Source organism: Myotis davidii, unplaced genomic scaffold, assembly GCF_000327345.1.
Source record: "Myotis davidii unplaced genomic scaffold, ASM32734v1 scaffold1439, whole genome shotgun sequence".
Classification (NCBI taxonomy): Eukaryota; Metazoa; Chordata; class Mammalia; order Chiroptera; family Vespertilionidae; genus Myotis; species Myotis davidii.
The window spans coordinates 760,537-772,095 of NW_006292342.1; the positions used below are offsets into that span (position 1 = coordinate 760,537).

An 11,559-nucleotide genomic window follows, 5' to 3' on the forward strand; every position below is an offset into this window, starting at 1 on the left:
TTTCCCTCTCCCTTTCTCTCTTTGAAATCCAAAAAACAAACAAACAACAATATACAACCCTAGCTGGTTCGGTTCAATGGATAGAGTGTCAGCCTGTGGACTGAAGGGTCCCAGGTTAGATTCTGGTCAAGGGCATGTATCTTGGTTGCAGGCTCCTCCCCAGCCCGGGCCCTGACTGGGGCTCGTGCAAGAGGCAACCAGTCAGTGGTTCTATCACATCAATGTTTCTGTCTTTCCTTCTGCCTTCCACTTTTCCTAAAAGTCAATGAGAAACTATCCTCGGGCGAGGATTAACAAAAAAACAAAAAACATTAACATTTTTTTAAAAAATATATTTTATTTTAAAATTTAATTTATTGATTTGAGAGAGAAAGAAGAGAGAGAGAGAGAGAGAGAGAGAAACACATCAATTTGCTGTTCCACTTATTTATGCATTCACTGGTTGATTCTTGTGTGTGTCCTAACCAGGATGGAACCTGCAACCTAGGTGTATCCGGGCAACGCTCTATCCAACTGAGCTTCTCGGCTAGGGCTCTTGTATTTAAAAAGGAAATTATGCAAACTTTTAAGTATATGCCAAATCAGATACAACACCATCCACCTGTCACCCAGTTTCAACAATCATCACGTCAGGGCCATTATGTTAAATGTTTCATAAAATTCTGCTGTAAAGCCTCCTGAGCTTGGAGGTTTTTTGTTTTTTTGTTTTGTGGGTTTTTGACAATGAATTCAATTTACCATGTTGATAGGGCTATTCAGATTTTGTGTTTTGTCTTGGGTCAGATTTGATAAGTTGGATTTTTCAAGGAATTTGGCCATTTCTTGAACTTTATTTCAACTTCCTTGGCATAAAGTTAATCATAATATTCTCTTATCCTCTTTTAAAAAAATATTTTTAGTGATTTCAGAGAGGAAGGGAGAGGGAGAGAGAGATGGAAACATCAATGATGAGAGAGAATCATTGATCGGCTGCCTCCTGCACGCCCCACACTGGGGATCGAGCCTGCAACCTGGGCAAGTGCCCTTGACTGAAATCGAATCCAGGACCCTTCAGTCCGCCGGCTGATGCTGTATCCACTGAGCCAAACCGGCTCGGGCAGGAACTGGTTTCTTTGCCTTGTGGTGTTGCCCTGGTCGCTTCCCTGTGGTGTTGAGTAACAGTTTTTTCCTGTCACCTACATTTTCTGTAGGTGGGTACTTGGATCTAGAGATTTGAACAATTCAAATTGTTCCTTTTAGCAAGACAGTTTCCCCGTGTGTATTTCTGTTAGGAGGGGCCTGATGTCTTCCCTTCTCTCCCATGAACCATCTGTGCTTCTTGCTTGGGTCTATTACGTCATTAGGAGTTGCAAAATGGTGATATTCTAATTCTGTCATTCATTCTAATTTGCTATCCAGATTACTTGTGTAAAGAGAACCATCTCTAATGTATTCCTGGGAGACCAAGTAGTTCAGTTGATGTAGGAAACTTGGGATTCATTCTTTTTCCTTATTTACCAGTTTTCATCGGTTGATTACTTAGCATCCTCTAGTAGGGGCAAATCAATGTTTAGATTTTTAGAATCACCATGAACTCATGGGTTTAAGTGTATTTGATGTATCTCAATCCATTGCAATTGGATCAATCCTTATTGATTGTCAAGTTGCCCATCTTTGGCTAGTGTCGTATACGGTGCTTTTTACTATAATACTACCTGAGACTTGAGCTTTTGTAACATATAATATAGAAGTCAAGAGTCCCTAATCTGAAATTCTTGGGGCTAAGAATTTTCACATTTTAGAAAGATAAGAAGCCCCATGTATTTTATTTACTGATTGATTTTTTTTTAGAGAGAGAGGAAGGGAGAGAGAGAAAAATAATGATTTGTTGTTCTACTTGTTGCTGCATTCATTGATTGATTCTTGTATGTGCTCTAACTGGGGATGGAACCCAAAACCTTGGTGTAAGGGGATGATACTCTAACCAACGGAGCTACCAGGCCAGGGCCAGCAAGCCCCACTTACTGCACACACAGCATCTCAGTGGGGTCTGGGGCAGTACCCTGTGGAGTTACACTTCAATTTTTTTTTAAATTAAAACAAATTACTACTATTTCTTTTCATACAAGGAATTTTATCTATTGTGCAAAGAGAGGGTTATCTGCCTCCCAGAGGGTTCTAGGCTCCATTTAAACTCTATTTCTAGCTCTAGTTCTTAGAGATTAAGGGATTCAAAGGCCTGTGATCATGGGCACTGATGAGGACTACAAAACATTTGGCTCCAGTTAAATCCCTGGTGTTTGAGGTCTGTGGGAGCTGTGGATGCTTGCTTCTTGGTCCTGTCACAGCCGTTGAAGTAGCTGGTTCAGGAGGATAAGGCTGCTGTCTCTGCAAGGCAGGGGCAGGGGTGGGGGACAATTCCCTTTCTACCCCAACACTGCCATCTCGGCCTGATGCTGCTTGTTCCCGTTTGGGATCGGCAGCATTCTCTGTAGTCTTTTCTGACCTTGGTACTGAGGGGCCAGTACTTGAAACAACTTCGGGATCAAGTCTTTCTCTGTGAGCGAGAGCAAGGCATGGCTTGTTCGTTGGTGTCTCCCAGCATCCCACCGTCGATGAGCTTCTCAGTGTAGCCCCTCATCTCATCCACATGCGCCCATGATGCCTGTGCGTTAGTGTCACCCTAGTCCTGTAAGCAAGTTCAGCAATAGGTGGGTGCAGGCCCGGGGCCAGCGCCCAGGCGGCCATGGGAGGAGCTGCAGTGAGCACACAGCTGCCCGTTCCTTGCTTCGCCCAGCCGCCACGAGGCTGGAACGCCCACCGTAAAGTGTCCAGTTCTGTGGCGTTAAGTAGCTTCACATTGTTGTGCAAACATCCACACCATCCAACTCCAGAATTCTTTTCCTCCTTCTTCTTTTTTTAAAAATAATTTTATTGATTTCAGAGAGGAAGGGAGAGGGAGAGAGAGATAGAAACATCAATGATGAGAGAGAATCACTGATCAGCTGCCTCCTGTACACCCCACACTGGGGATTGAGCCTGCAACCTGGGCATGTGCCCTTGACCGGAATCGAACTTGGGACCCTTCAGTCCGCAGGCCGACACTCTAGCCACTGAGCTAAACCAGCTAGGGCTCCAGAATTCCTTTCATCGTGCAAAACCAAGACTCTGTCCCTATTAAACAATAACTTCACATTCTTCGCTCTTCCTGCCTCTGGCACTACTCTGAGAATTTGACTATTCTAGAGATCAAATATAGTGAACTCATGCAGTATTTGTCTTTTTGTGACTGGCTTATTTCACTTAGCACAATATCCTCAAGGTTCATCCATGTTGTTGTAGGATGTGTTGGAATTTCCTTTCCAAGGCTTATTAATATTCCATGGTATGTCTGTGTCACATTTTGTTTATCTGTTCATCTGTCGACGGACACTTGGGTTGCTTTCACCTTTTAGCTTTTGTGAATAATGCTATGAATATGGCCGCCCAACTATCTCTTCAAGACCCTGCTTTTAATTCTTGTGAGCATATATCCAGAAGTGCAATTACTAGACCATAGGGTATACACTTCAATTTTATTGGATTAACACTTTAAGAAACCTTATTCTACATTGGATTTTTGAAAGGATTATAACCATCTTGGGTTTTGCTACCAAATGAGTGTATCATAAACATAAGAAAAAGCCTTTGATTTTGAGAGCGTCTGGATTTTGAATGGTGGGGAAGGTATGTGGGAGCGGTGGGTGCTTGCCCTTTAAGGGCTGGACCATGGTTAGTTAACCAGGTCTCTGCTGATGGACACGGGTTCCCATCTTGCTGTTGTTGCCATACATCACTTTGCACAGTGTTTTGTTCTTTTTTTAAAAATATATTTTATTGATTTTTTTACAGAGAGGACGGGAGAGGGATAGAGAGTTAGAAACATCAATGAGAGAGAAAGATCGATCAGCTGCCTCCTGCACACCTCCTACTGGGGATGTGCCTGCAACCCAGGTACATGCCCTTGACTGGAATCGAACCTGGGACCTTTCAGTCCACAGGCCGACGCTCTATCCACTGAGCCAAACCCGTTAGGGCAGTGTTTTGTTCCTGAAGGGTAAATTTGCAGAATTGGGATTTTACTCTATATTCCAGGGAAGGGGTTAGCTGGGGAGGGCTGGGATTAGCTGGGGGAGGCAAGAACAGATAAGGCATGTTGGAAGCTCCCTCTATCTGCTGTATAAACAGGTTGGGGTATTAAGTGGGAGTCGCAAGACCCAAGGAGGGACTTTTGGTGTCCAGTTTTCCTCCAGCAGGTTGGGCTTTCCTAGTGACAGTATTCCACCTCCCTCCTTCCCCCCAGGCTCAGACATCATCATGCAGCTAGATGACGTGGTCAGCAGCACTGTGACGGGGCCACGTGTGGAGGAGGCCATGTACAGGTGTGTGTGTGAGCACGGACACATTAGGGGAGGGGTTCCTGATCCTGCAGCCGTGGTCTCCCTGTCCTTCACCAGGCCACATGGCTGATTGATCCTGTTGCAGATCAATCCGCTGGCTAGACCGGTGCATTGCAGCCCATCGGAGGCAAGACAAGCAGAATCTCTTTGCTATCATCCAGGGTGGGCTGGACGCGGATCTCCGAGCCGCCTGCCTCGAAGGTAGAGCCATGTTCAGTGGGACCGGGTTTGTCACATCGCTGAGGGCCCCACACGGGCCTGGCATGCTCAGGCAGCGGTGGTTAATGGTGAGAGGGTTCTCCAGGCGGAAGGAACGGCTTAAGCAAAAGCTCAGAAGCAGAATGGAGTAGAATGTTTGTAGAATAATAGCAATTCCAATAGCCATCAATTTTTGGGTATTCACCTTCCACTATGCCAAGTGCTGCTCATAGGCTGACCCACTGAGGATTTTTTGTTGTTAATCCTCACCTGAGGATGTTTTTTTTCTGTTAAGGGAGGGGAGGGGAGAGAGAGAGGGATTGATGTGAGACACATCAATTGGTTGTCTCCTGCATGCCCCGGATCAAACCTGCAACCTTGGTACGTGCCCTTGACCGGGAATGGAACCTGCGACCCTTTGGTGTGGGGCCAGTGCTCTAACCACTTAGCAACACTGACTGGCCAGGGTGACCCATTGAGTTTTTCTTTTTTTTATTTTATTTTATTTTTTTTAAATATATTTTATTGATTTTTCACAGAGAAGAAGGGAGAGAGATAGAGAGTTAGAAACATCGATGAGAGAGAAACATCGATCAGCTGCCTCCTGCACATCTCCTACTGGGGACGTGCCCGCAACCCAGGTACATGCCCTTGACCGGAATCGAACCTGGGACCCTTCAGTCCGCAGGCCGATGCTCTATCCACTGAGCCAAACCGGTTTCGGCGAGTTTTTCTTTTTTTTAAACATTTTTGATTTCAGAGAGCAAGGAAGAGGGAGAGAGAGATAGAACATAAATTATGATGAGAGAATCATTGATCAGCTGCCTCCAGCACAGCCCCTACCAGCGATCAAGCCTGCAACCTGGGCATGTGCCCTGATAGGGAATCGCACTGTGACTTCCTGGTTTATGGGTCGAGGCTGGGCAACCCATTGAGTTTTCGTAACCATCCTAAAGGTGGGAACTACCGGTTCCTGAGGTTGCAGAAGGGAACACTAAGGCAGAGAGCTGTTAAGCCACTTACCCGAAGCTAGACAGTGTGGATATTACGGAGCTGGGATTTGGACCAGGCCTTGAGGTCTAGAACCTACAGCATTCATTAACTGATGCACTGAGATGTGAGGAAGTCAGGGAGGGATGTTGAGTGGGAGAGTGACAGGAACCAATGGGGAACCAAGGAAAACTGGTAGACAGGAAGCAGGGGCCTATGAGGAAGCTGGAGTAGTTGCCTAAGATAAAGACATTTTACGACAAGTGTAGATAACACTTTGGCATGAAGTGACCAAAAAATAAATAACTGTTCTCCAGTGCAAAAACATCTTGGCAGGAATTCTTTTCTGCGGAGTTGGGTGGTTATCTGAGTGTTCATAGGGTGGCCGAGGCTGTGGCCAAAGAGATGAAGGGGAAGAAGAAATGGGGGCAGAGAGGAAGAGGGGGAGGGGGAAGAAGAGGAGGAACAGCATTCCCTTTTGCCTGATTGCTCCTCACCTTACTCTGTACCCCTAGAGATGACCAAGAGGGACGTGCCTGGCTTTGCCATCGGGGGTCTGAGTGGGGGTGAGAGCAAGGACCAGTTCTGGAGGATGGTGGCACTGAGCACTTCAAGGCTGCCTAAGGACAAGCCCCGATACCTGATGGGGGTTGGGTATGTCCAAAAGCAGGGAAACAGCTGTACGCGTGGGATTGCGGATTTCTGGCGGCCCTCTAACCCCTCCTCCCCCCGTGTGTTAGGGGAAAGGACACAGCCCTGCCTGGGAGGGGACTAAGGACATGGCCCTCTGCTGGGGACTGTTGTGAAGGTCCCAGTCTAGGAGGAGTCTGAGGGTCCGGAGGGGGGTCTGGTTGTATGACCAGGGCTTGAGAGATTCTCTGCTCCCCTCCGCCCACCATGGTCCCACCCCCAGCTATGCCACTGATCTGGTGGTCTGCGTGGCTCTTGGATGCGACATGTTCGACTGCGTTTTCCCCACGAGGACAGCGGTGAGGCTTGGGCCTTGGATAGCTGGGGTGGGCCTGTTGATGGGCCAAGGTTGGGGTGGGGCCAGAAAAGGTGAAGACCTGGTGGTTGACTTGCCTTCCCCATCCCTTTCCTCCCTCAGCGCTTTGGCTCTGCCCTGGTGCCTACGGGGAACCTGCAGCTGAAGAAGAAGCAGTTCCAGAAGGACTTCCGCCCCATAGACCCTAAGTGTGCCTGTCCCACTTGCCAGAAGTAGGGAAGGATGGGGCTGGAGGCTGGGGGAAGGAGTGGAGGGGTGCAGGACCCTACACTGCTCAGCCTCGACTTCCTGTCCCCAGGCACAGCCGTGCCTTCCTGCATGCACTCCTACACAGCGACAACACTGCAGCCCTGCACCACCTCACTGTTCACAACATCGCCTACCAGGTGGGCCCATGCTCTGGGTGGACAAGCCAGGGGTGGGAGTGGGGTCTCCTGGGTGCAGGTGGCTGACACTGACACTTCCACCCCATAGCTGCAGCTGATGGGCGCCCTGCGAGCCAGCATCATGGAGAAACGCTTTCCTGAGTTTGTGCGGGACTTCATGGACACCATGTATGGGGACCCCACCCTCTATCCCAGCTGGGCCACTGAAGCTCTGGCCTCTGTGGGAATCTCATTGACTTGACCCAGCTTAGGGGAGGGAGGGAGGGGATGGGAGATATTGAAGGGTTGGATTTTTTATTACAATTTAGAGTGTGTCTGTTCCTTCTTGGGGAGGTGGTTTGTCTTAGTCCCCTTCTTTGTCTGAGTGTCCCTGCGGTCAGTGTCCCTCATCTCACATTGATTGTAATAACTAGTAACCATAGCAGCAGCTGGTATCTGGAAACCACCTCTCAGCCCAGAATGTAGGAAGTACCCCAGAGGGGGAGCTGCATTCCTTTTCCTGTGGCCCAGGTCTCCTAACCCCTCGGGGGTCAGTCAGCACTCCTGTCCTCCCCCTTTTTATATGTCAGTAAACAGGCCCAGAGAGAGGAAGTAGCCAACCCAAGGTCACCACCGAGGAGGTAGTAGCCTGGCTCCAGAGCTCATGCCTTTGGCCTTGACTCTTCAAAATTGGCATAATCTTGCTGTCAGTAAGCACAATGATAATGATAATAGGTGTGATCTAGCAGATGCATACACTGCACCCGGGCCTGTTCTAAATGGTTGTAATGTGCATTTAATTCTTACTACTTTATCATGCATGAATGGCAACTTTCCCCATTTTACAGACGAAGAAACTGAGTTTCAGGGGAATGAAGTCCCTTGGTCATCCAGCAAATAAACAGGCCCAGGATCTAACCCTGATATGGCCAATTACAGAGCTGGTGTTCTTAGAAGATAAGGGATTTTATTTAAAAAAAATTTTTTTTAATATATATTTTATTGAGTTTTTACAGAGAGGAAGGGAGAGAGATAGAGAATTAGAAACATCGATGAGAGAGAAACAATCGATCAGCTGCCTCCTGCACATCCCCTACTGGGTATGTGCCCGCAACCCAGGTACATGCCCTTGACTGGAATCGAACCTGGGACCTTTCAGTCCGCAGGCTGAAGCTCTATCCACTGAACCAAACCGGTTTCGGCAAAGATAAGGGATTTTAAATGGAAAAAGTAATACATGTGTAGGACCACCATTCAAATAGCATAAAAATTCAACTGATCAGTTTGTGTATTTTTTCAGAAACGTTCCATGTGTGCATATTTTTCATGAATGTCGGTGTCCTTTACATGCAGTTTTGTACCTTGCTTTTTTTCTCAGTATTTTTCAAATTATTTACATGTCAATACATGAGACTTCCTTATCTTTTTTTACAGCAGCCACATAGTATTTATTTAGCTCCAGGGAAACACCCTAACTGGGTGTTGCCAGGTTTCTCCTACTCTGGTCAAGGCAGAAACCTGTTCCTGACTCCTTACTGGGTTGCTTCAGCACTCTTTGGACTCCTCCGCAGTTTCTCTCTGGCCCATCTGTGCCCAGAGGAATCAAATTACTTCTTTTCTTAACGTGTCTTTTTATGAGCAGAGGATCAGTTGAGTTTCACTAGGTACTCAAAAAGATGATGATAAGCTAAATTTGAAGAGTCATGTAGTTAGTCTCATCCAGACAGGATGTGAAGGGAAGGTATTCTTAGGAGAGGGCACAACATAGCCAAGGCATGGTGGTGTGACTTTATATAGGAATATGGGTGGGAAACAATGCCGCTCCCTAGGAATCCTAACATCACCTCTCACATTCAAAGCATAATGGAACCCCCGCGCAGAGAGCTGGTTTGCAAGCCCGGTACCGAGATGCATTCTGGGACTTGTAGTTTTCGTTACAGCCCAGAAACTCCTGATGATCACCACTGGGTCCCACTAAGACTCGCGTGTGTAGTGGGTCTTACCCTCTGCTCGGGAAGACTCATAATAGACAATAATTACGAGTAAGAATGGGAGGTTGATTGACAGATTCAGTTCTAAATCAGAGTCAAAACTCGGAGATTATGGTATTTATATGAACCGATGGGAAATTTTTAGGGAACTAGGTAGAGTCAAATGACAAACCAGTGTCTTAAAAAAATCGATCTCTAACATCATTGGCTAGCGTTGTTGATTGGAGGGTCTCCCTGCCAATAAAACTGGCGATTTTCCTGCTGCCCGGGAACTCCTCCTAGTAGGCGGAGCCAACATGTCTTTTCCGAAACCACCTACCGGTTTTGACGTGTCGCTACCCGCTGGTATTGGCCCAAGCCTAACAGCGACAGCTCTTAACGTCCAATGAACCCGCGAGGAGGTCTCCAGGGGGACGGGTCCCTCCGCCTTAAGACCGTGCCTCATTTTTATTGACTGGTTTACATGAGTGGCAGCGCAGTTAGCCAATCAGGGGTGGCGCGAAGGCTTTGGGGCCGGGCGGGAGGTCGCTCGGGTCGGGTGTCGCCTGAGACCGGCGCCATGGGCAATCGCGGGATGGAAGAGCTGATCCCGCTGGTCAACAAGCTGCAGGACGCCTTCAGCTCCATCGGTCAGAGTTGCCACCTGGACTTGCCTCAGATCGCCGTGGTGGGCGGCCAGAGCGCAGGCAAGAGCTCGGTGCTCGAGAACTTCGTGGGCCGGTGAGCGAACGCGGTGGCGACGGCCGGCGGGCGGTGGCCCAGGGCGCGGAGGGCGGACCGGGAATGGCGCGCCCTGCGCCTCCAGCGTAACTGCGGCGCTTGCGTGCCCGTGACGGGGTCAGGGGCAGGGAGGCGGGCCCTGTGGGACACTGTGAGCTTAGGGCGCCTTGCAGGGGCTGGGGGGCCGGCCCGGGCCCAAGGGGAGTCTTACAGGCTGGGAGGCGTGGGCCCGGATGTGCGGTGGACCCCCGTTGACTCTCTGGTCCCCAGGTTGAGTGGGTGAATTCTGCCATCTGGTTGCTAGTGGGGCAGGGGGAGGTCTCCCATCTCTGTCCGAAACGTGCCACCTCGGTCTCTGCTGGGCCGACTCCTGTCGTCTGGCTGGCTGTCCATTTATCTGGAGCAGTCACTGCCGTCCGGTTGGCTGATTCTATCCTGGATAGGCCTCCCTGCTACCACCATTTGGCTGTCCATCTGTCCAGTTCTGCAGGGCAGCTCCCTGCTGTCTAGCTAGCTGTCCAGGGTCACCTGTGCCGTCTGGCCGCCCATCCGTGCCCCTCACAGACTAACAGCCATCCCGCTGGTGGGTTACCCCAGCTGACCTCTGTGTCTGACTGGTTGTTTGGACCCTAGGGAACCCTGTTGTCTGGCTCTCGGATTGACTCTTCAGCTTGGTCCCTGGAAAACACTAGCTCCTCTCTTCCAAGTTCATCTTTTTGTCTGTCCTCCTCGTCTGCCCAAGTGCCGGAACAGCCCCCAAGTGTCCGGTTCAAGCTCTGTGGCAGGGGGTGATGGGAGCATAGGAAGAGCAGGTGGTGAAGTATGAGACTTGAACTGCTCTCTTCGCAGTTGGAAGTAGGACCCCAGGGGAAACTTTCTACAGGATTCTTTCCTGGACCATGTCAGGATTTCCAGGGCCCTGGAAGACAGGGACCAGCCCCCAAGCTAAAGCCTGCCAATTGCGGGCTCTCTTGGAACCTGGGAAGGGACTTTTTTTTTCTTCTTTTCCTTTTTGTCACTAATCCTCATCAGAGGATATTTTTTCCATTGGTTTTTAGTGAGAGTGGAAGGGAAGGAAGAGAGAGAAACACAATGATTGGTTGCCTCCTGAACCCTCCCCTACTGGGCCAAGGCTTGAACCCACAACGCAGGTACATGCCCTTACTGGGAATCGAACCTGTGGCCCTTTGGTGTGCTGGCTGATGCTCCCACCATGGAGCCATACTGGCCAGGACAAAAGGTACTTCTTGTCTGATCAGGCCCTCATGGCAAGAGCTGGCATAAGGTCTTCCTTGGGTAGCCCTGAGAAGCATCCGTTTGCCCATCTGTCTAGTGGGCAAATTCTACTTTCTGGGCTGTTTCAGGGATTCAGGAAGCTAATGAATGAGAAACGGTCCTGAGGTCATTAAAGGCGGTTGATTCTCCCCTCTCTTCTTTTATTTTATTTTTTTAAAATATATTTTATTGAGTTTTTACAGAGAGGAAAGGAGAGAGATAGAAAGTTACAAACATCGATGAGAGAGAAACATCGATCAGCCGCCTCCTGCACATCCCCCACTGGGGAAGTGCCCGCAACCCAGGCACATGCCCTTGACCGAAATCGAACCGGGGACCTTTCAGTCCTCAGGCCGATGCTCTATCCACTGAGCCAAACCGGTTTCGGCCCTCTCTTTCTTCTTTAGCCTCTTGCTTTTCTGCCTCCCAGATGGGCGGCCACATTTCCATTCCAGGAAGGACTCCTTTGTGACTGTGGTTGCCCAATGATATCATAGTTGTTATTATTGCTGTTATTATTGTTATCAGTGTTAGGAAGTAATGTTCATTCATTCAGCGGGTGCCAGGCTGACTTCTTTCTTTTCTTTTTTTTTTTT

The 11,559-nt window shown here is 48.9% G+C and overlaps 2 protein-coding genes across 9 annotated transcripts in view; both read left to right on the forward strand.

The window, feature by feature from the left end:
* QTRT1 (queuine tRNA-ribosyltransferase 1) overlaps window positions 1-7,301 on the forward strand; it is an 11,108-nt gene extending 3,807 nt beyond the window's left edge. Inside the window, exons 4-10 of the mRNA XM_006765826.2 lie at window positions 4,322-4,400; window positions 4,504-4,619; window positions 6,122-6,260; window positions 6,520-6,595; window positions 6,715-6,824; window positions 6,911-6,998; window positions 7,087-7,301. Of these exons, the coding sequence (XP_006765889.1) occupies window positions 4,322-4,400; window positions 4,504-4,619; window positions 6,122-6,260; window positions 6,520-6,595; window positions 6,715-6,824; window positions 6,911-6,998; window positions 7,087-7,239 (761 nt within the window). The 3' untranslated portion in view covers window positions 7,240-7,301. The remainder of the gene's footprint in view (window positions 1-4,321; window positions 4,401-4,503; window positions 4,620-6,121; window positions 6,261-6,519; window positions 6,596-6,714; window positions 6,825-6,910; window positions 6,999-7,086) is intronic.
* Window positions 7,302-9,476: 2,175 nt separating this feature from the next.
* The window catches only part of DNM2 (dynamin 2), an 85,957-nt gene continuing 83,874 nt past the window's right edge, over window positions 9,477-11,559 (forward strand). For 5 of the 8 annotated variants that reach the window (XM_006765783.2, XM_006765776.2, XM_006765778.2 and 2 more), the window contains exon 1: window positions 9,478-9,688. In XM_006765783.2, coding sequence (XP_006765846.1) covers window positions 9,528-9,688 — 161 coding nt within the window. In that variant the 5' untranslated portion in view covers window positions 9,478-9,527. Of the gene's footprint in view, window positions 9,689-11,559 lie in introns of all 8 variants that reach the window. The other 3 variants (XM_006765779.2, XM_006765781.2, XM_006765782.2) reach the window with 1 other exon arrangement.